This window comes from Alternaria triticimaculans (assembly GCF_023758025.1).
Source record: "Alternaria triticimaculans strain BMP 0046 chromosome Unknown scaffold_2, whole genome shotgun sequence".
NCBI classification, from domain to species: Eukaryota; Fungi; Ascomycota; class Dothideomycetes; order Pleosporales; family Pleosporaceae; genus Alternaria; species Alternaria triticimaculans.
In genome coordinates, this window is record NW_026055959.1 from 2,983,063 (window position 1) to 3,007,294 (window position 24,232).

The 24,232-nt window shown below is 37.0% G+C and overlaps 7 protein-coding genes across 7 annotated transcripts; 2 read left to right on the top strand and 5 right to left on the bottom strand.

The window, feature by feature from the left end:
* Positions 1-12,742: 12,742 nt before the first annotated feature.
* J4E78_002673 (uncharacterized protein) lies at positions 12,743-14,462 on the top strand (the record flags this gene model as incomplete). Its single annotated transcript, XM_049363319.1, has 4 exons — positions 12,743-12,818; positions 12,868-13,668; positions 13,719-14,166; positions 14,225-14,462. The coding sequence occupies 4 exons, from the start codon at positions 12,743-12,745 to the stop codon at positions 14,460-14,462; spliced, it is 1,563 nt and encodes a 520-aa protein (XP_049225911.1).
* A 1,044-nt stretch (positions 14,463-15,506) lies between these two features.
* Positions 15,507-17,539, top strand: J4E78_002674 (uncharacterized protein; the record flags this gene model as incomplete). The annotated part of the gene is made up of 4 exons (XM_049363320.1): positions 15,507-15,844; positions 15,897-16,094; positions 16,139-16,530; positions 16,584-17,539. The coding sequence occupies 4 exons, from the start codon at positions 15,507-15,509 to the stop codon at positions 17,537-17,539; spliced, it is 1,884 nt and encodes a 627-aa protein (XP_049225912.1).
* Positions 17,540-17,837: 298 nt separating this feature from the next.
* J4E78_002675 (uncharacterized protein) lies at positions 17,838-18,875 on the bottom strand (the record flags this gene model as incomplete). The annotated part of the gene is made up of 1 exon (XM_049363321.1): positions 17,838-18,875. One exon carries the CDS (start codon positions 18,873-18,875, stop codon positions 17,838-17,840), a length of 1,038 nt encoding a protein of 345 aa, XP_049225913.1.
* A 190-nt stretch (positions 18,876-19,065) lies between these two features.
* Positions 19,066-20,043, bottom strand: J4E78_002676 (uncharacterized protein; the record flags this gene model as incomplete). The annotated part of the gene is made up of 2 exons (XM_049363322.1): positions 19,066-19,487; positions 19,968-20,043. 2 exons carry the CDS (start codon positions 20,041-20,043, stop codon positions 19,066-19,068), a joined length of 498 nt encoding a protein of 165 aa, XP_049225914.1.
* A 685-nt stretch (positions 20,044-20,728) lies between these two features.
* J4E78_002677 (uncharacterized protein) lies at positions 20,729-21,373 on the bottom strand (the record flags this gene model as incomplete). Its single annotated transcript, XM_049363323.1, has 2 exons — positions 20,729-21,120; positions 21,247-21,373. The coding sequence occupies 2 exons, from the start codon at positions 21,371-21,373 to the stop codon at positions 20,729-20,731; spliced, it is 519 nt and encodes a 172-aa protein (XP_049225915.1).
* Positions 21,374-22,159: 786 nt separating this feature from the next.
* Positions 22,160-23,035, bottom strand: J4E78_002678 (uncharacterized protein; the record flags this gene model as incomplete). Its single annotated transcript, XM_049363324.1, has 1 exon — positions 22,160-23,035. One exon carries the CDS (start codon positions 23,033-23,035, stop codon positions 22,160-22,162), a length of 876 nt encoding a protein of 291 aa, XP_049225916.1.
* A 463-nt stretch (positions 23,036-23,498) lies between these two features.
* J4E78_002679 (uncharacterized protein) lies at positions 23,499-24,014 on the bottom strand (the record flags this gene model as incomplete). The annotated part of the gene is made up of 1 exon (XM_049363325.1): positions 23,499-24,014. The coding sequence occupies one exon, from the start codon at positions 24,012-24,014 to the stop codon at positions 23,499-23,501; it is 516 nt and encodes a 171-aa protein (XP_049225917.1).
* Between the last annotated feature and the right edge of the window lie 218 nt (positions 24,015-24,232).

Below are 24,232 nucleotides of genomic sequence, written 5' to 3' on the forward strand. Positions count from 1 at the left end.
CTAAGTAGATACTACTACTAATAAATATCTATTAACTAGTATTAATTAGCTTAATCTTATATAGGCCTCTAGTTAGTATAGCTATATATAATATACTCTATAAGTTTATAGAAGTTTATAGAAGTATATAGTAGTATATATAAGTTTATAGTATTAATAAAGTTACTATCTACTTACTATATAGTTAAAACTATATTAAGGTAGAATTAATATTAAGGCTAGTAGAAGCTATATATAGGTCTTACTAGCGTAATTAGCTTAAAACTTTCTATAAGATTACTAGTATTATACTTACTAGAAAGAATTAGCTTAGAAGTTTTTATAAAATTACTAGTATTACTAATTATTCTAGATACATAAGAGAATAGAAAGTTATACTTAATTTATCTTAACTTATTTAGCCTATATAAATATTATTAGCTACTAAATAACTATTTATTAGTAGAAGCTTATTATATTACTTACTAAAGAAATCTCTATTATATAAAAGCTTATTATATTAGCTACTAAAGAAACTCTATTAAGTAGAAGCCTACTATATTAGCTACTAAATATACTTTTTTTTTAGTTAAACTAGAACTATTTTATAATATTACTAAAAAAGTAAATAATATTACTAGAGGTATAGCGTATACGTCTCTATTCTTACTATTATCTACTATTTTTCTTTTACTTCTTTCTTTTAGTAGTCTACTACCTTAGACTAGTGCGCTATCTTTTTTTACTTTATACTATTAAAATAAGAATATTACTTATAAAGCTAAAAGAGCTAAAGAACTATATATTACTATTATAGCTAACTAACTACCTAAGTAACTAAAGTACTAAAATAAGGCTATAGCTAACTAACTACTTAAGTAACTAAAGTACTAAGATAAGGCTATATCTAACTAACTAAATACCTTATTATTAAGTATATATAGTACTACTTTCTTTAGCTCTAGCTTTATAAACGCTTTACTAACACGCTATTATAGCTAACTAACTACTTAAGTAACTAAAGTACTAAGATAAAGCTATATTTAACTAACTAGATACTTTATTATTAAGTATATATAATACTACTTTCTTTAGCTCTAGCTTTATAAGCGTCTTACTAATACGCTAATTACTAAATTAGTATAGTAGTTACTACTAAAAGTATAAATCTCTTATCTATAATCTTTATAAGAATCTACTAGATAATTAGTCTATAAGTCTTAAGAAGTTTATAAAATATTACTAGTTAGCTCTAGCTTTATAAACGCCTTACTAATATACTAATTACTAAATTAATATAGTAGTTACTACTAAAAATGTAAATCTTTTATTTATAACCTTTATAAAAACTACTAAATAATTAGTCTATAAGTTTTAAGAAGTTTATAAAATATTACTAGTTAGTCTATAAGTTTTAAAAAGTTTATAAAATATTACTAGTTAGTCTATAAGTTTTAAAAAGTTTATAAAATATTACTAGTTAGTTTATAAGTTTTAAAAAGTTTATAGAATATTATTAGTTAGCTTATAAGTCTTAAGAAGTTTTACGTTCTAGCTATAGAATAAAAAAAAATAAAAAAAAATAAATAAACTATAACTTAAACCTAGATCTTTCTCTATAGAAATACTTTCTATTTTCTACTAGTAGGCTTAGTAGACGCTATACTAGCTAGCTAGTAGGTCTCTTTTCTACTATAGCTAAGTACTTCTATATAAAAGGCTTTAACTATTAAGCTACTTACTCTAAGTATATTTAATAAAGTATAGCTATATAACTTAATATATAAATAGAGACTATATAGCTATACTAGTTACTTTTCTATTTACTAGGCACTTACTTAATAATATTACTTAGCGCAAGATATAATAGTAGTACTAGTAATACCTCTAACTAAGTCTAAATATAGCTAATTATATAGTACTTATTACTACTAATAATAATAACTTTAAAGCTAATTCTAAGTTTACTTAGTATATCTCTAGCTAGTTTAAGCTTCTTACTAACTCTTTTATACTAAGTAGAAGAAGATACTTAAAAAGTATATTAACTTTAAAGAAAAAAATAACTTCTATAGATATAGTATAGCTATATAATATATATAGTATATTTTTAAGCTATATAAAAGAGCTTATCTATATTATAAGATCTAGCGTAAGTAAGTTATAATATCTAATAACTTTACTAACTTATAGCGCTAGCGTAATAATACTAGTATTTAGCTCTTTACTATAAATATTATCTCTAACCTTAGTTCTCTAAAGAAGTATAGTAAGAACGCGCCTTTTATAGATAATCTAACTACTATAGTTAAAAATAAGCTTAATAAGCTAGAGTACTCTAGCTCTCTAGAAAAGTATAGTAAGAATACACTTTTATAGATAATCTAACTACTATAGTTAGAGATAAGCTTAATAAGCTAGAGTACTTTAGCTCTCTAGAAAAGTATAGTAAGAATACACCTCTATAGATAATCTAACTATTATAGTTAGAGATAAGTTTAATAAGCTAGAGTATACTAGTAATAGTATTAAAGTCTTTACTTTTTTTAATATTTAGGCTTCTTTTTATAAGCTATAATTAAGTTACTAGTTATAATACTTTTTACTATCTTCTTAATACTAGCGCTACTAAAGCTATTATTAACTACTTTCTTTTTATTACTAACTTTTTTATAGTTATTATTATTAATAATACTAGCTATAAGCTTCTAGACTTCTTAAGTCTATACGCTACGCTACTAAAGCTATTATTAACTATTTTTTCTTTATTACTAACTCTTTTATAATTATTAACCTTACTATATATATCTACTATAAGTAGTATTTTAAGAATAACTATAGACTACGTAAAGCTATTATTAAGTATACTAGTTATAAGCCTTTAGGTATCTTTTAAGTCTATAGCTATCTAAAAAAATACTTTTAGTAAATATAGTAATTAAGTTATATAAGCTAACTATTTAGTTAGAGATAAAATACTATAATACTTATAGTAAGAGAAGTAGAAAGTAGTAATAGTTTTAGGTATAGAAAGTAGCTCTAGCTCTAAGTTTATATCTAACTACCTTTTTAATAACTATACTCTAACTCTAACTAACTTTTTAGCACTAGAATACCTACTAGATTAAGTACTTTATTATTAAGTATATATATAATCTCTTTCTACTATCTATTAAGAACTATATTCTAGAGAAAAAACTTATTATTACTAGAGTTCTTCTCTAGAGCTATAACCTTTCTTTACTATCTATTAAGAACTCTAGTAATAATATTACTCTTAACTTTAACTATAGCTTTAATACTAAAAAAAAAGCTTATTATTACTAAAGTTCTTCTCTAAAGTAATAATATTACTTTTAACTTTAACTATAGCTTTAATACTAAAGAAGAAGCTTATTATTACTAGAGTTCTTCTCTAGAACTATAACCTTTCTCTACTATTTATTAAAAACTCTAGTAATAATATTACTTTTAACTTTAACTATAGCTCTAATACTAAAAATATTACTAATAATATTACTCTTAATATTAACTATAGCTTTAATACTAGAAAGTTTACTAGTAATATATTATTTAGACTTTCTAGTAGTAACTTTCTAAGTTACGCTAGGTATTTATAAAGTACTAAGTTAGTATTCTCTACTCTTTTTAAGGCTATTAAGACTTTTCTAGCTTTAATCTTGTCTACTACTTTAGAGCTTATTAAAGTAATATAGGTACTACTTATAAATCTAACTCTATTTATACTTTTTTTAATACTACTATAGACTTTCTAGCTATAAAAATATTATTTAGCTTCTAATCTACTTATAGCTTTTACTTTCTAGATAATTTTACTAGTATCTATTAGTTTTTTTATTTAGCCTCTAATCTACTTATAGCTTCTACTTTCTAGGTAATTTTACTAGTATTTATTAGTCTTCTTATTTAGTCTCTAATCTACTTATAGCTTCTACTTTTTAGGTAATTTTACTAGTATTTATTTATCTCTAACTATACGCTAGTAATTAGTAATAAGCTCTTACTTTTTATTATTACTAATTAGATTAATAATCTTATACTCTTTCTTAGCTAGCTATAAGCTTCTTTTTCTTTTCTTTACTTTTACTTTTTAACCTAGTAAGCTATTAGCTAGGCTAGAACTTTATAAAGTAGTCTTATATATAAATATAAATAACTTTATAGCTATACTTTATCTTAACTCTTAATATACTTTTTCTTTATATAATCTAAATAAGCTATAACTAGTCTAGATAACCTCTTACTTATAATATACTCTTACTAGCCTTCTTTACTTATAAATCTACCTCTTATACTTATATTATAAGTAATATAACTATATTATATAAAGCGTTAATACTATAAAAGATAAATTTTAGTGTAGATATACTACTTATAGTGTAAGTCTACTAGTAAGAAAATATAAACTACTAGAACTAGCATTACTACTTATATAAGTATATAGTAATATATATAAAGAAAAGTATATAGTAATAACTTTAATTCTAACTAACTAAACTTTACTCTCTTACTATAGCTAGTATTTAAACTCTAATCTATAACGTCTACTCTAATCTAATATCTAGATTATTTCTCTTAGTAGTACTCTAAATAACTAGAATAAAATATAGAAGCTAATACTTTAAGGCTAGTAAACATTTATATATTATAGTAGTAGTACTATAAAAGTACTACTTACTTATACTTTATAGAAAAGAAAAGAAAGTAAGCTATTCTATATCTATTATTATCTATCTACTATACTCTTACTACTACTACGTAATATTATATATAAAAGTAACTAAGATCTCTACCTAGCTTAGCGTAATATCTATCTTTTTATTATTATTATTATTATTATTATTATTATACGCTAAAAATATAAGAAAGATAAAAGTAGAAATAATAAGTATAGGCATAGGCGTAAGTGTAATTATTAATAGTAGTATAGCTACTAGACGCTAAGTATACTAAGTATAGTCTTAAAATAAGCTATATTACTATTAGTATATAGTTACTAGCTTTATAGTAGTACTATACTTATCTATACTTTCTAACTATACTAGACTTTAATTTACTTTAGTAAAGCTTATTCTACTACTAGTACTACTATTACTACTATATAATAAACTATAGTAGTAGTACTAAAAGTATAGCGTGTAAAGCGCTAAATAGAAGGCTAAATAAAAAAAAGTTAGAAGTAAATATTTTAAAGTAGTTACTACTATTATTATTAATATAAAAAGTATTATATAGTATAGAATTACTATAAGCTAAAGTTTTAATAGCTATAAGTAAGATTATAGTCTTAAAAAATAGTATATTTATTACTTATTACTTATTACTCTTTACTTCTTACTTTTTATTAATTACTTACCTTTTATATCTATATACTATATTACTATACTAGTAAAGCTAGCGTTATAGCTATTAATATAGTGTCTCTACTTATTATAACTTTATATTTCTACTAGCTTCTTATACTTATATACTATATAAAGCCTTAAATCTAGGTATTCTCTATTAATAATAGTCTAATATAGTACTACTATTTAGTATATTAGTTCTTTACTAGTCTAGTAACCTCTAGCTTTTAACTAAGATACTTAGCTTAACTACTAAGTAGGTAATTTCTTATATATAAAGTTACTATTTTTTTTACTTTTAAGTTTAAATTATATCTATTACTATTAGCTTTTTTTAGCTTATAAGTCTTTTATAAACTTTTAAAAACTTATAAACTAACTAGTAATATTCTATAAACTTCTAGAGACTTATAAACTAACTAGTAATATTTTATAAATACTTAGAGATATATAAACTATCTCTTCTCTCTCTACTATATATAGACTATACTACTAAGTATAGTAATATAAACTTTTATAAACTTCTATATACTTATATTAGGTTATTAGCTAATTATATATTACTACTATTTAAGAAGAGGCGCTTAAGTATAGTATTATAATATAGCTCTTTATAGTAAAAATAATAGTTAGTTATATCTAGATTTTATTATATAATATAATACTATAAGAAGAATATATAAATAGATAAGTAAGAAATTACTAGATTTATTAAACTATCTAACTCTTACGTACTATACTATTATTAATACTAAGTAACCTACGTAGATAGCCTCTATTAAATACTAGCTCTCTTTATCTATATAGATATATTAAACTAGCTAGAGCTAATAGTAAACTATATATATAAGGCCTAAAAACTAACTTATTAGACTACTTTAAATACTAGAGCTATTACTACTATTATTATAACTAAAAAGAGGCTCTTTCTACTAGTCTTAATAACTACGTATACTTATACTAAGCCTTTTTACTAATCTAAGCTAGATATATAAATAACTAGAGTTAATTAGAACTATCTAAAGTAAGTACTACTTTATAGTATTTTAGATAGTAAAGCTACTAGTACTAGCTCTACTAGAACTAAACCTAAGTAGACTTTTTAGTAAAAGAGACTTAAACTAGTAACTATAAAGTAGATTACCTTTCTTAAGTAATATACTACTACTTTTCTTTTAAAAAAAAAAGAGTAGCTATCTAAACTAAGTATAAACTAGTAATAAGTATATATAGGTAGAGCGTACTTAATATATATTTCTACTTTTTTAAAGTAGACTTAATACTTATAGTTATTTCTATAGTATTACTTATAGTAGTTTTTACTAAGGTACTATACCTCTATATCTATCTCTATAATAGTACTAATATAGTCTATTATTATTTTCTTAGACTAGATTTATAATATATAACTATTATAACTATCTTTATACTATAAGTCTAGACACTAAAGCTTTTAGCTAGTAGCTTCTCTTTTATAAAAAGAAAAAAAGTAAGTATAATATTAACTTTCTATTAATACTAGCTTAGTCTATATATATATTATTACTAATATACTACTAGAAAGTTAGATAAAAAAACTAGAAAGTAGTATTCTAGTGTTTAATATAAGAGCGCTAACTAACTTCTTCTCTTTTTTCTTTTTTTTCTCTACCTCTACTACTACTACGTTCTTCTCTTTCTCTACTATAAACTTTTAGTTTACTTTATTTTTTTACTTAACTTTTTTATTCTTCTTACTAATAAACTTTTATACTACTTTATTTTCTTTCTCTTTACTTATACTATTATTATTATTATTATTACTAAAAATAAGTAAACTACTTTTATTATTATTATTATTAATAATAAGTAAAGTATTATTTATCTTAGTATTCTTATTCTTATTCTTAGCTAATACTATAAAGGTAATAACTATAAGTAGAGATAGAAGTATAATAGTAAAATAATACTAAAAAAGCTATAAATAAAAGTTATAGTTATAATATTAGTAAAGAATCTATACTAACTAATCTTATGCGTTAAGTACTATACTATATACTAGTTAGTATAGATATTATATTAATACTATTAGAAAATTTACTAGTATTTATAAAAAGTGCTTTATAGTAAACTAGCTATAGTAGTAAGATATTAAGCTTTATTAGTTACTACTATATAGTAGTATATAAAGCGCGTAAGTACTTATATTATAATAAGTATTATAAGTATTTATTAAAGATTTAAAAAGGCTAAAAAAATTTACTATATTTTAGCACTTACGTTTATTTACTACTAAGACTAATTTTATAGTAAATTACTAAACGCTATCTATATATAAATACTTACTATCTTCTACTAACTACTATAAACTACTAAGCTAATAGAATAGTAGCCTCTAGACTCTAAACTAGAAAAAATATATTACTTAGCTATCTAAGCTACGTTAGTAGAGTAAGAGTAAAAAAGTAATAAGTATTCTATTAGTAAGTAAAAGTATATTTAATAGTTTTATAGTCTTATATAAACTTATAAAAACTTATAAGCTAATAGAATAATAGACTTTAAACTTTTTACTAAAAGGTAAAATAATATAGCTATCTATACTATAATAGAAAAGTAAAAAAGAAGATATATATTATATAATAATAATAACTAACTATATATTTAGATTTTCTATAATCTTATATAAACTATTAAAAACTTCTAAGTAAATAAAAATAATAGTAGCTAATTAATATATAGAGTCTATCTATCTAACTATAATACTAGCTTACTTTACTACTCTAATATCTTCTATACGCCTTTACTCTTATCTATTAGTTTTTACTTATATTTACTTTATAATATTACTAATATCTTAATAGTATAACTAGAAGTTACTATTACTATTTCTACTACTTTATTTAGACTAGTAGCCTATCTCTTACGTAATACTAGTTATAGTATATATACTATATTATAGCTATCTTAACCTTTTAATTTAGACGTATAATATCTTACTACTATATAAAAACTTAAAGTACTAGCTACGCTAATAAGAAATAAAAGAGATACTAAACTAGTAGTAGATATAGTCTAACTTACGTCTTTATAAATTTAAAACACTATTAGTAAAAGTATTAAATTAGATTTATAATAGATACGCGCTAAATAGTTTACTATAATCTAGAAACTAGCGTTTTATAGAACTAGAGCTATAACACTACTATTTAAACTATTAATAAATACTTTAACTTAAATTTACGCGTTTATTCTTATAATACTAGTAGCTATATTATTATTTATACGCTAGTTTAGTAAAAGTAAATATATAAATAACTAAAATTCTAATAGTATACTTTAAGTTTTTATTATTCTTAACTATCTTCTATTATCTAGAAGTATACTATACTCTACTTAAGAAGTATTTAGTATATTACATAGTTAATATAGTAATAGTACTACCTTACTATCTATATTATAATACTACTATATATATAAAGATAGTATTTAGTTAATACTATCTAGAAAAGCTAAGTCTTTATTAGCTCTAGTATCTATATCTACTAATATATTACTAACCTAGATATACGTAACCTAGTCTATATATATACCTAGTAGTATAAAAAATTATTAATTCTCTTTATATAAAAGTACTATTACTTACTATACTATAAATACTTTAATCTAAGTATATATTAGATTAGTAAGCGTACTTTTATAAAGCTCTATAAAGCTAATAAGAATATTAAAAGTTTCTTTAATTTACTACTTTAGTTACTAAGTATACTTAGAATAGTAGGCTTCTAGCGCTATATAAAGTTACTAGTCTATAAATATAGTATATTTACTTAGCTACTTAAAAAACCTATAATAGTAATAGCTATTACTTATAACTTTTAGCTAAAATAGTAGTATATTTATCTATCTTTATCTATTAGTTTTAAACTAGAACTTATAACTATTCTTAGATAACTTTATTTAAGATACTACTTTATTATCTATAAACTAAAACGTAAATAAACTAATAGATATATTAATATTACTAAGTATTACTATCTATAAGAGTTTACTAGCTACGCGTAAAAATAAAAGCTAATAATAAAACTATTATACTTAAGCTAGAAGCTTTAGCTTTAGAACTACTATAATATTTAGTTAATTAACTTTATTATAGTTAAAGAGCTAGTATAGAAAAAAGATAAATACTTAGCTAGTGTATCTAGCGCTTTTCTCTTTATAACTAATTTACTACTATAAATTTATAATACTTTTAGTAATTAGTATATTCTATATTATAACTCTTATAATATCTAGTAAGTTTATATCTATTCTAAGAGATATTATTATAAAAATAATATAAATATAAAAAGTAAAATACTTAAACTTATTATATATTACGTCTTTATTATACTATATAATATAAGTAGTATATATCTTAACTATATTAAATATATACTAATCTTTAGCTAATAAGTTAGTACTATAGTATTAATTATCTAGAAAGTTCTTTATTATATATATAAGTATTATTATAGCCTATTTTATAGTATTTTAGAGTTAGATTCTTTTATTAATAAAGATAATTATCTTAGACTATATTATAGGTATAGTAGCTTCTCTAGTTATAGATAGTAGTAGTAAAAAGAAAAGAAAATTCTATAATATAGACTTACTAGATAGTATCTCTATAATAGTTATAAATGTATTAGGTTTATTAATAGTTATTTAAATTAACTTAGTTTTATAAGTATTACGCTCTAGATAGTAGAAACTAGTAGTATCTAATACTTACTTAGTAGAGTTAAAGTCTAATATAGCTAAATAACTAAACTAATTAATATTTTATATAAGAATACTATAGAGTTTATCTAGCTATATAAAAGTAGAATAGAATACTTTCTACTAGATAATAAGATAGTACTTATTAATTATAATAATTCTAATCTATAACTAAAAAGTTATATCTCTTAACGTAGTCTAGAAGATATAACTAAATACCTACTTAAGCTCTATTAATATATAAGTATACTTACTATAAATAATTTTATTAATAAGCTTATAAAACTAAGTATAAGTTCTTATATTAACTAAGTAAAGTCTTATACTATTAAAATAATATATATTACTAAGCTACTTATTCTCTAGCTTAGAGAGTAGTATTAACTATAGTATAATCTTTTTAGTTAATACTAAATACGTATAGAAAATAAAACTCTTACTAAAGCTAGTTATAGTAATTAATAATACGTTACTTCTTATATAGATAAAATACTAAAGAGCGCGTACTTACTTATTATATAGTTTAAGTACCTTACTACTATAACTATAAAATAGTATACACCTTAGATAATACTAAATAATTTACTCTTATAATACTATATATTATTTTTATTTTATATTCTCTACTAGTAGAGAAAGTTTCTCTAATTTTATATTTAAAATTATAGTAATACGTTAATTAATTAAAAGCGTAGCTTATTTAATTACTATATACTTAAGTATAGTAATAGTATAACTCTAGTACTATTTACTATATTTATTTACTTTTTACTTTATCTTATACTTTACTATAGCTACTTTATAAAAATAACTAGCTATAAGAAGTTACTAGTAGTTTAAAGAACTTTATAAAAGTTTATAAAAGTTACTAGTAGTTTAAAAAACTTTATAAAAGTTTATAAAAGTTTAAGAAAGTTACTACTATATAGCTAGTAGCTAATTTACTTACTATAAGCCTTAGTAGCTAGCTATTAGCTTAGTAGTTTATAAAAGTCTATAGTATTTTATAATACTATAACGTTTTTATTAGAGTACTATAGTACTACTATATATAATACTATAATACTATAATACTATAATATAATATATATAGTAGATATAACTATAACTAGTATAAAAGTTTATAAAAAGTTATAAAGCTTTATAAAACTTTATAAAGCTTTATAAAAGTTTTAGTATAAGTATAAAGTAAGTAAAATATAGTAAGTAAGTTAGTAAAATATAATTATACTAAAGAGCTAAAATATTATTTTTTATAATACTATACTTCTTTATTAATACTATACATAAATTAAACTTAATAAATATAATAGTATTAAGAAAAACTTATACTTTTTATTATATTTAATACTATAATAAAATAAAATAGTAGTATTATAGTACTAATAAGTAAACTTTACTAAAGTTATAATTTAAAATATTTATTTACTAAAAGTTTTACTATTTTTTTTTAAATACTTTATAAAAGCTTTACTATAAGTATTATATAATTAGCTTTTATTAGCTAAGAAGTTTAGTTTATACGCTAGCTTTATAATTAGCTAAGAAGTTTTTAGAAGCTATAAGAACTTGTAAGCAAGGTTTTTTGCAGGGCGTCTAATTTATAAGATAACCACGCCTAGCATTTACTCACCACGCTCGTCCAACGCCAGCGACCTGTACTTCACCAAAGCCAAGCCTCATAACGCAACATTACACTTCCAGTATGAAGTATCCTGAAGCGCGCGCGCAATCTTATGCATCTCACTCGAGCATCCAGCGACGGTCGTTGTTGCGGACACGAACGGAATGAACGTCGCCCTTTAGGCTGGGTCAAACCGACAAGGCTTCAGCATGTGTGCATATCGTGGGAACACCTGAAAGGTGGTATCAGGACAGGCTGGCCATAAGATTGCAATTGAGTATGTCCAGTACTCTTCCTCCAGAACGCTGCCGTGCTGTTGAAGCCCGTCATGTTGACGTTGCAGTCACGTCTGTGGCGGATTGCCAAAACGCAGCGGACCGGATGTGACGGATATTGGCTATACTCCCGCACGACTAAGATGACTTCGCATCCTGATGTTTTCCAAGTCTTCGAGGGTGTCTTGCTGACATGTCAATGCGTCCATGGAGAAGGGTCTTCGGACGCAGGCGCTATGATCGCTGGCAAGCCTAGCGTTCGAGATTCAAGTGGAGCTCATTATTCCGCCGACGCTTGAGAAATACCGCCATTCAGATGAAAGCGCTAGGCTCAACACATGCAGCACCAAGCATTCGGGCGGTCTCGTATACATGGCTTGGGAGGCTTATCTTCACAAATTTTGAGCCGCATGCTGTAGCGTCGCGCAACGAAAACACCATTAAGAATGCTCGCAAAGGTCGCAACGGCTCTGTTCCATGAGTATGTAGCAACCGAGTCGGACAACAGGCCTGAACGATCCCAGAGACGAACAAATGACTGGTGGAAGAACAGATAAATGGGTCTGCGGAGGCCAAAGGTGGAGTCTGGGGTCGGACAGGTTCCTCCACATGATAACGACGCAATACTCGGGGACAGCACTGCCGGTGGTGCCACCCTCGGCGTCTGGTGTTTTGACCTAGGTATTTAATGAAAAGTCTACCTCGCTCTCTTTGTACGCAGACAAGTCAACCCAGAAAGCTGCGACGACATAACCAAGATGCCGTCCAAATTCTTCAAGAACCGCAGGGTCTATCTACTGACCAGTGTTGCCTATATGGGCTCGCTGCTGTTCGGTAGGCGCACGCTGTATCCATTCTTGAGCAAAAGCTAACACTATGGAAGGTTATGACACCGGAGTAATGGGCAGCGTGCTCGCGCTCAAAGCTTTCAAACAGGACTTCGGCTTGCCAACAGACTCGTCTGGATTCTCCGACTCGAAAAATGCATCGGTATCGTCGAACGTCGTATCGCTTCTTACTGCAGGTTGCTTTTTCGGTGCCATCGGGGCCGCTTGGATCAACGAACGGTTCGGTCGACGATTGTCTCTTATGGGCTTCTCCCTCGTCTTCCTTATCGGTGCCGCAATCCAGACTGCCGCTCATCATGAGATTGGCGTCATCTACGCAGGTCGCGTCATCGCAGGGCTCGGCATTGGAGGTATGTCATCCATTACCCCGGTATTCGTCTCGGAAAATGCTCCTCCAGCTCTTCGAGGACGTATCGCTGGTCTCTTCCAGGAGTTCCTGGTCATTGGTAGCACTTTCGCGTACTGGCTAGATTACGGTGTTGCGCTCCACATGCCCACGTCAACGAAGCAATGGAGAGTGCCCGTATCGATTCAACTCATCCCAGGTGGTTTCATGTTGATCGGACTTTTCTTCCTCAAGGAGTCACCGCGGTGGCTGATGTCAAAGGGTCGACAAGAGGAAGCTGCGCAATCGCTTGCGTTCATTCGCTGCGAGCAACCCGACAGCGCTGAGCTCCAAAAGGAGCTAGCTGAGATTCGCGCTGCAGTCGAGGAGGAGTTGAACCAGACCGAGGGCATAACATGGAAGGAGGTTCTCCTTCCCGGCAACCGATACCGGTTTATCACTGGTTTTGTGCTCATGTTCTGGCAGCAGTTCAGCGGAACAAACTCGATCGGTAAGATGAAGATCTTCAGAGCTAAACTTCGCCATCTGACCCTCCTCCAGGCTACTACGCTCCTCAAATCTTCCAGACCATTGGTGTGTCAGCAGCTAATGCTTCGCTGTTCGCCACGGGTATTTATGGCACAGTCAAAGTCATTACGACTGGAATCTTCTTGATCGTTGGTATCGACTTCATTGGCCGGAAGTACTCGCTCATGGCTGGCGCGGCATGGATGGCGTCCATGATGTTCATCATCGGCGCTGTTCTTGCTACAAACCCACCAAACCCAGATTCTGGATCAGTCTCGTCCGCCTCCATCGCCATGGTCGCCATGATCTACCTTTATGTCATCGGATACTCAGCTTCTTGGGGACCCGTCCCATGGGTTTACCTTGGGGAGATCTTCCCAACCCGACTTCGTTCGTACGGTGTGGGAATGGGAGCAGCCACGCAATGGCTCTTCAATTTCGTTATTACGAAGATTACACCCGCGGCAATCAACTCCATCGGGTAAGACAATGACTCTACAAACTGCATACAAGACATGCACTGACCTCGTTCTTTGCAGGTGGAAAACATTCCTCATGTTCGGCATCTTCTGTCTTTCCATGGGCATATTTGCTACGTTTTTCATCAAAGAGACAAAAGGAAAGACGCTGGAGGAGATTGATATTCTGTTCGGTGATGTGTCGGCTGAGCAGCGTCGCCAAGATGTCGAGGCTGGCATGAAGGAGGAACAGCGAAAGCACTCGGTGAAGTACATGGAAGACGCTACCGAGCTCGAGAACAGAGCAGGCAAGGACTGAGTAGTTCTTCCAAAGCGACACCGAGGATTCTTCTGGTTTGTAGATCGATGAACATGCTTCAGCAGGCAACGGTAAAACTTGGCGACAAGCTGTAGCCGAACTCAACCAAAGAGCCTTTCTACCTTGATTTGACGTGCGCATCAATCGATTGTTTCCTGTCAAGATGGGAAGACGATAACCCATCTGATATGCTGGATGTCGTTGCGATGCGGGATGATGGGACCGTTTTGGGAGGCGGAACAGGTGGGGGCTTGGTCAATACCCGAAGGGGCTAGCGTCGTTATCACAGGGGCAATGACAAGAGGCCTCCGACGTTTCGACGCGCTCCTTCGTCTTCGCATCACGACCAGCACGATTTTCATCAGTCCATGGGTGCTGCATCGCTTTCGAACATGCTGCCATTGTCCCTGCTTCGATATTGACATCCATTTGCATCATGTGTCCCACAAGGCGATACTGTAAGCCCAGTGTGGGGAGACCCCGAAGTCAGCTTTCATGTTCAACGGCTCTTATCGCAGGTTTAGCTCATCCCGATTCGCTTGTTACGACCAACAGGAAGACTCAATATGCAGTCTCGCAGCCCTCAGCATCGACCGTTTACCATAATGTCGGAACCACTGTATGATTACGGACGCCACAAAAGCCTCACAACCTTCACGATATGCGCGACGTATTGATCACACGAGATGCACAGCGAAATCAGACCGGGTAAAGCTACATGGCTGCATGTTGACTGCGCGCCCGATATGGCGATACATCTGGACCGGCCCGTATCGGATGGCCAAGACGAGAACTGGGCCGCATCGTATGAGGCAGTACGAGTCAAGAGATGGGGATACAGTCTTTGCACCACCCCAAACCTCAGGCTACTACCAGCCTGGATGTATGTGGGGCATATCATGGGCAGTAGAGAAGAGGGGTGTCGCCAGTGTTGTTACCAGAAGCTTGTATAAGGTACCGGCATGATAGCCTCCAAGAGAGCAAACTTCGTCATCGAAGCCTTTAGACATCATTAATCTCAATTCCTTGTTCGCGCTTTCCAGAATGGTCTTCGGATTCTCGCTTCTTCCAAGCCTTCTTGCGGCGCAAGCTGCCTATGCGTACAACTTCCCATATGAGGGTATACAGCTGACGGACTCGGATGTGGGGACCAACCCTGACTTGGCTTTCGGTAAAGCAAACACGGGCAACATGCCTTCTTGCAAGAGCTATCCAGGCTACGACGGCTGGCCATCATCGACGCAGTGGAGTGCCTTGAACATCAGTCTTGGAGGCACATTGCTTAAGGGTATTCCACCCGCTGCTGCCTGCTATGAGGGCGAGTACAAGGATACTGCAAAGTGTTCAAACGTCAGGCGACGTCAAAGCGATGCTCTCTTCGCGTATGTACTTGCAAACCTTACCCGCGGTCGAAAGCTAACTTGTTTCATATAGCAAGGAAGACCCACTGGTACCGTTTGGGCAGTGGACCTTACATAATCCATGCCCCGTACCTGCAGCTAGCGCCACGCCTCCGCTGTCTGGCTGCAAACTCGTCAGCTTTCCTGCATTCGTCGTCAACGCTACTACAGTCAAAGACGTGCAGCTCGCAGTCAACTTTGCCAGGAATAACAATATCCGGTTGACGATCAAGTACGTCCTCAATGAAGATACCAGCCCCAAACTGACCATAGTAGAAATACCGGCCATGACTTCCTCGGTCGGAACACCGGCGGTGGCGCACTTCAAGTCTGGGTGCATCGCATGAAAGCATTCGAGTACTTACCGACGTACGAAGTTGGTCAGTACAGTGGTCAAGCGGCCCGAGTTGGAGCAGCGCTCGAACAACATGAAGTGTATGACGCCATGAGTACACATGGTATCACTCTTTTAGCACCCGGGTCTTCTACTGTTGGAGCTTATGGCGGTTACATGCAAGGCGGAGGATTTTCGTACATCACTTCAAAGTATGGCCTGATGGCAGACCAGGTACTTGCTCTAGAACTTGTTACCGCGGACGGCAGGTTTGTGCACGCAGATCCGATGGAGAACGCGGACCTGTTCTTCGCGATTAGGGGTGGCGGGCCTGGTAAGCTTCCAACGTACCTCTGCAACTATCTCCAATTCTAACCTGTTTCCAAGGAAACTTTGGCATCGTTACATCTGCGATTGTAAAAGCGTATCCGCCCACGACGGTCGCACGAAGTGACTTTACATTCCAGACCGGCCCAGTGTCCAGTAACGACAAGACCACCGTTCGCGTATCTAATGAAACCTTCTGGAAAGGTATGAAGGTCTATTTCTCGCACAATCTACGCATCAATGATGCCAAAGGCATTATGTCAAACTACATCACCAAGGCCTCTGGTACCTTCACCCTATCAAACCAAATTACCAAACCGGGCGTCACCGTCGAAGAGATGAGAAAGCTCATGGCGCCGCTCATCAAAGATCTTAACAATGTTGGTATCCCACTAGTCAACCCCGAGCCAAAGTTCTGGAGCACATATGCAAAGTTTGGTACCCAGCCCGGCGGCCCAAGCGGTGGCACTAGTAACAGCCGTCTTGTGAGCCGGCTTGTCCCCCGATCCAACTTCGCAGACCCAACCTCCCAGATATTCAATACCACAATGGCAGCGATCCGCTCATTCGTGGAAGAAGGCGGCTACAGCTTCCACTCCGTCGACTACGCACCAACCTACGAAACAGCCGGCTATCCCGGCTCCGACTCTGCGGTCTCGCCGCACCTGCGCAACGCAGTCATGCACATGACCGGCTTCGATAGTCGGCAATATGATGCTAGCCTCTCTGACGAGCTCTGGAAGTCATCGCATGCTCGCCTCGACTCGTACGTGCAAAAGCTCAGAGATGCGACGCCGCTCAGCGGTGCTTATATGAACGAGGCGGATGTTGCGGAGCCGAATTTCCAGTATAGTATGTATGGTGATAACTACGATAGGTTGCTGAAGATCAAGAAGGAAAGAGATCCTTGGGGGTTGTTCTATGCGGTTACGGGTGTGGGCAGCGAGAGTTGGTTCGTTGAAGGGACGGGAGGGTTGCCTACGCAGCAGGGACGACTATGTAGGGTTGATGCATAGTGTACATGGGGTTGATAGCTTGCCAGATGTTGTACATGGGCTGTCATTCACGTAGGCACGATACGAAACCGAGGAAAGCGGGAATGTACCACGTGACTATCAGCAACAGGCACACGGAGATCGTTGCGACATGAAATGTCTTATTAGGTATACATACTTTTAGACACTTGACTATCTACGATGAAGTGCATGCTCGTACCAGTCTTGCCCAAATGACATAGACCATGTATCAGGAAGTCTCTGAGACCTAGACATTGTGACTTTGGAGAACTGACTTAGCAGACGAGAACCATGGCAATCAGGGATACCATCTGCCTTCCCCCAGTTGATCCGCCAACTTCTCGATGAGGTCCCTCTCCTTCTTGTATAAGCGCATCAACCTCTTCCAAGTTGCGCCACCTCGCTTGTGTCCATGGATGTTGCCAAGCCAGTGCTCCACATCAACCGAATCGTAGCTTTGTAAAGCTATTCGCACCGCTATGATGAACATATGTGCGAAGTCGAGCATTGTGACACCGGACGAATTGAGAAAGCTGTGAGCCATGTCCGGGCCTCCAGGTAACCAGATAGCAACAGTGAGCTTGGTGACGGAAGGTGAACAAATTTGGACAGTATTCCAGGTTTGTTTCGACTGTTCGGCGCTCCTAGCATGGACGACAGTCTCGAGGAATGTTCGGATATGTGTGAAGTAGTCGCAGGCCTCAGGGTAGTTGTCGCCAAGAGCGAAGATGAGGTGTTTTCCGTAGCCGGTGAAGACAACTGAGCCTTTTCCTTTCCACGATTGGCGAATTAGCGGATTCGCACGTGACATGTCGAGTAGGGACTCGTAGGGACGCGAGTCGTAATCGCTGCCATCGTACATGCGCTCTTCATGGCCCATGTTAGTCGTCAAGCGCATCAACTCTTCGTCGTTGTCCAGCCTCTCGAAGTAATCTTGGATAGCCTGTTTGTATTGACCGCGACGAGACATTGGGTTGTCTGCGAAGAAGGCGCGAAGAGTAGCCGGTGTCACCACTGTCATGTGGCTGATACTCCTAGTATGTCGCGATCGACTCCAGTCTGCAACTAGAGGTTTGCCCAAGTCGGGAAGGCCCGCCCCCAGAAACAGTCGATGGTCTGTCTCCTCTTCGCTCATGTTGTTGGCGACCAAGAAGCACTTCTTCTTAACTGCAGTTGATCCCTGCACACAATCTCGCCAGAACTTGGAGACCGCTTGAGCGCTCTTGAGGATGTCTCCCGGGCTTAGGTTGCAGAGCACATTCTCGAGGAGCTCGGTGACGCCCAAGACGCGGGCGGGATCGCCGTGTGCGAGTAGAGGAGAGTTCATGTCGTCCATATCGATCGTTGTGAGCCTACCGATGGTCGAAAGCGAACGTTCAATAAGGCGCGTAGAGGTTGTATTTTGAGAGGTAAGTCATTTGGCCGTGCGACGCAATCGTTTATGTGGGTTGCCAAGCCTGAGCACGAGCCAGCAAAGTGAAAGACAGCGCGCGAGACAAACCACGCGTACAGTGAGACTGCTTGTACTAATCCAGACTTGGCTCAGGCTTGGCCAAGTAGAAGTAACCGACCGGGTCCAGTAGTCTCGTGAGCTCGTTAGCTGCGGCGAGATCTTGTTGGGGGACGTAGAGCGCGTTAGAACTCCCAGCAAATTCGAGCCGCTCGACGAAGTACCTGGCGAGAAGTATCAGAAGATCCTCAACCAGTACACCAGTAGCGCGACGGAAGCTTTTGAAGCGATGGACAAAGTGTACCCGGGTAGAGCGGTTTGAGATCTCCCGGTGCATAACCAAGCTGACGGTGGTGACAGCGGGATTCGAGAGCGTAGATTTGATCCAACTAGCGGTAGGGCTTCTCTGTACCTGGAACAATATCTCCTCAATTGCTCGCGAGATTTTGGTAGAGGAGAGGCCCAATTTCGAAATGGGTAAGGGGTCCTCCATGAAGACTATTGCATGGGAGCCAAAGCCAGTCCAAAAGAAACCATTTGAAATCCAAAGGTTGCTGGCGATGAATGGGTGTATGGCTGATGGACGAACTTGGGTAATAGGCGCTTCCCAGTCCCAACTTCGACTTCCGTGTTTTAACCTTGGGAGCCGATCTTTGCCTGATGGAATGAAAGCTCTGCTAACCGCAGCTTGATCTATGTAGTAAGAGTCTGCAGGCACAAAACATCTGATGGCTGCGAGATTCAGAAAGATAAAAGGTCGGTATTTGTATCCAGGAATAACGACTCCTCCGCGCCCTTCATGAGATCCATACGCGGGAAAGATATTGCTTAAGGGGAAGTAGAGCTTGCTATCGGCTTCATCTTCTTCGACTCGGTTGGCGTCAAGAAAGAACATCTGTCTGAGAATGGACGATCTGTTGATGCAGTTATAGAAGGTACGAGACACTATCTGTTTGTTCGACAAAGCATCTGTCGGACTGAGACGTTGCAAGATATTCTCGAGAAGTTCCGCGATGCCCAGGGCTTGTTGAGTAGCGGTAGGCGTTGGCGCCATCTTGACGGTGGTCATGTGTAGGTGATGAGCTATGCTTTCGACTTCTGTGGTTTTTCGGACGACGTGTCGAGAGCAGGTCAGTACGGAAATGAGAAAGCAGAGGCCAGGAAGGAAATTTCAGCACGTCGTGACTGTGTTATCAGCGTACGGTGCGGGTGGCTTCCTCTCGCTACCAGGGAATGTCAACAGGTCTAACAAACCCGCACAGCTCGCAAAGAAGAGCACACCGTGCGAAACAGCGGTAGCGCAGCAACTTGCCACACGTTGAAAGCGGTACCGATAAATTCCACATGGTGAGGCTGGGTAAGAACGCGCTGCGCGAACGCGTAATGGGCGCGATCATCGCTCAAATGCAACATCGTTCGTGCGCGTTAAAGTCGCGATAAATGCGAGGCGAATAAAGATTGTATGTTATAGAGGAAGAGATGCGAAGGAGTAGTACGTTCAATCGAATTAAGGTGACGCGATGCACGCGTCTCAGGAATTAGCGCCGGAGTTTTGCCGATCTCGGAACGGAGCCACCAGCTGCGTGCCATCCCCTCCCACCTTCAACTCCCAGCCGTGAGCCTACACCTGCTTCCATCCCCGATAGTCAATACACGTATCATTCGGGCTACGCAGATGGCCCCTCTGCTTTACCACCATCGATTACATCCATAAAAGACCATCACGATGTACCGCAGTCTTACAACACCAGCATCACCGCCGTCATCACACCGGCCGCCCATCCCACCATCCTAGCACTGATATCAGCCCCAGCACTATCCCACGGCGTCTGTTCCTCTGGTACACGGCTTCCCTCCACTGTGTTGTTCGCATTCATACACACGAACTCGACGCTGGTCTGCACCAGATTCGAATCCGGGTCAACAAATCGTCCCAGTAGGACGACTGGAATCGTCTGGCGCGTTAAGAGATCATACGTCTCATTCGCAGCGGCATAGAAGTTATCGGACGGGCTGACGCCTGCGTTTGTCCCGAACGTGTTGTAATTGTCTGGAATTTGCACCTCCTCGGGTATGTTGTTGTAGGCGCACGTGCCGTTGGTCACGTCTTGACGGACCGTGTCTGTGCGACCTTGTCAGCTATATGTACAAAGGCTGCAGCTTCCGAGCCGCAAGTCAATCGTATCTGTTCTGTGCAGGGGAAGGAAAAACAAAGTGCATATAGAAGGTTTGTACAGGGGCAAGGGAAGGAACGTACTGTGTGAGCCGCCACTCAACATTGGGCACGCCTTCTTGAACTCATCTGATACGGACGAAGTATCTTTACTAGGACAGTAATTCGAGGTACCAGAGGTATCACTAAGTGCCTTGTTCAGGTGGTCCATGCAGTCGGAGCTGATCACACCGCTACAGCTATTCTCCCCTCCGGCTTCTAACGTCGCATTAATGTTGCTCCACTGATACTTGCAGAGCTCGGTATTGTTGGGCACGTTTCCAGGTACGGAGATGTAAACATGTCCTCTGAGATCGTCATAGCGAGATCCGACGAGGACAGAGACATACCACGGGTCATCGCCGGCGTAGGAGGAGTTCCAAGTAAATTCGTGCTGGCCGGTTGAGTTCACGGCCGTGAATTCGTCGAAAAAGCCTCGACAGGAGGAGTTTTGCGCATGGACGACCGCTGTGGTGAGGAGTCCTGATATCGTAAGGAGCAGCAACTTTGGATTGTCATATGTCCACATATTGACGTAGCATAAGGGTAAAGCCGTAGACGTTTGATCGTTTGGACTTGCGAGAATGCATCTATATATACGTGGCGCGGTTAGGCACCCTATGGGAATGACGCACTAGCCAAGAGTGTGGTTAATACGGACGCGATCGACAGAGCTCGGCATGCCTTACCCGCCTAAACGAACATTGTGTGGCAGTAAATCCATGTCGCAATGAAGTTAACAATTTGCAATCAATTGCGCTACGCTGGCGGAGAGCAGTGCCCGTAAGCGCTGGGGCCGACTCAATCCTGCGCTAACGGATACTCCGACGGCGCAATAGTACTACAACATGAAGGTTTCCCCGCAACAATGCTATACATAAGGAACTACGATACACTGTAGTCTGATACTAGAAGGAGAACAACAACGAAAGCAAGAAAAATGAAGATATGCCATCCATCAAAACCCAGCGATCAACCTGCTCCTTGCCATGCCGCCTACATCGCTCTTGCGCTTCGGCTTCTGCGGCAGGTCGTCAACAATGAAGTCGCCAAGTCCATCTTCATCCTCTTCATCGTCGTGCGCATCCTTCGTGTCGTTGGCAACACTCATCTTGACGAACTTTCTGTCGCCAGTCTTTCTTGAGCGCAAAGGAACCGCCGGTGCATGCTTGGACTTGGTTTTCTTAGGGGCAGAAGAGCAACCAGAATCGATGTTGTCGCTTCTCTTTCGCTTCCGCTGCTCTTGCTCTTTGGCTTTAGCAGCCTTGTTCTCAGCCTGCTTTTTCTCCCATACCAACTTCTCGGCTTTGACGTGCGCATCTCGTTTTGCCTTCTTATGCATCTCACGGGTCGCTTGTTGCTGCTTCGCCTCCGCTTCAGCTCGCTTACGCTTCAGTTCCTGGTTGTAAAGCTTTACTTCGCCCTGTGCAAAGTCGGCGGCTCTGAAGCGGCAACCAAGTACCTCCATTAGCTTGGCGTAGGCCTCGTCGTCGACGATCAATATTTTTACGAGGTGTGTCTTATCCCCGTTGTCGATCTCAAGCCCTCGAATCTGCGCTTCCTCGAGAAGCTCTTGTTGCTTCATTACCTCGTATGAGGATTTTGCTAGACGCTTTGGCTCCCTCCATGGGTTGTACGCAACAGCCCTGTACCGATCGATGGCTTGACGCTGTTGCGGGTGACGAGGGACTGCGCGCTGTCGAAGTGATGGCGCCGAAGTTGATGTAGTCTCCGCGACGGTACGCTTTCGCGCAGTCGCTGACCTGACCTGGGTTGTATTCTTAATAACGGAGGGTTCCACGCCGTTAATCTCTGCGATGAGCGATGTAAACATCTTGCTAGTGTGAAAGGTTAGCTGAGAAGGAGGAGTATTTGTTGTTACGGCGACTGGATTGTTGAAAGTAATCCAAGAGGTTCAGAAGCGGTCAGTTGAAAAGGGAAGGCAAGTGGGCGGCGAAGAAGGAAGAGCCTGCATTCATTTGGGAGAAGTCTCACTCAGGTTAGTGGGTGCGGGTGATGTGATACCAAGTCTCTGGAAGTGAAAGTGAATGTACCACGTTCGGAGAGTGCGGCAGAGCACGGGAGAAGGGAAAGTGGGCAAATCATTTTCACAGCGTGGGCAATACTATGGTCATCAACGGCATTGTAAGAGGTCTGGTAGTAACATTGGTCGAGTGAAGACGACTTCGTTGGCGAAACTGTGGAACGACTATACCAACACCAATGGGCTTTCTGTGATGACCCGCACGAACTTGAGAACAAGCGGTTCACCTTCAAGCCCCTGACCTTTCACCATCTCAGCATACCACTTGACCTCCCTCCTGCGAAGCGGCGACAGCGATATCCATTAGTTCACCTTCATCCTCCTCCTCATACGCCCTACACTGGGCGATCCATGCCCTCCTGTCTTCCTCCTCCCCCACCCTCCTCTGCTCCTTCCCCTCCTTCCACGACTTCCTCTCCTCAGCCATGACGCACACCAATCTGATCCTCAGTTTCCATTCACTCAAGCTCTTTTCCTCTCCCTCGTCGAGGTGTTCTCGTTTGAGGAGTTCATGCTGCATTTGCAGCTTCGTCATTTCGTTCCAGCGCGACAGGCGCGACAATGTGGCGCCTTGGTGGTAGTATAGTGTGTCTGCTAGATGGTGCAGACTCACGCCGCGGCGCCGTTGTTGCATCAAGATGCGATGTTGAGCGGGGTGAAGCGTCGCGAAGACGGCTTGGAGAGTGCGGTAAGGGAGGAACTTGAAAGCGAGTTTGATGAGCTTTTCGGGTGCGAGTCCGTGGACGGTTGATAGGCGTTGGCAAGACATGTTGTGGTTTTGGGGTGTGCTTGCTTTTGTTGTGAATGTGGTTGTGTGTTGCAAGAAGAGTTTGGAGTAGTATGTCTTTGGGCTTTGGGACATGTGTGGATGTGTTCGAATGGAAGGATGGAGGAGGCAGGAGATGTGAGTTTATATACTATCTAAAGAACATTGTAGAAGAGAAATGGTATCGCGTGCGTCCCGTGTTTGCGCATCCAAAACATGAG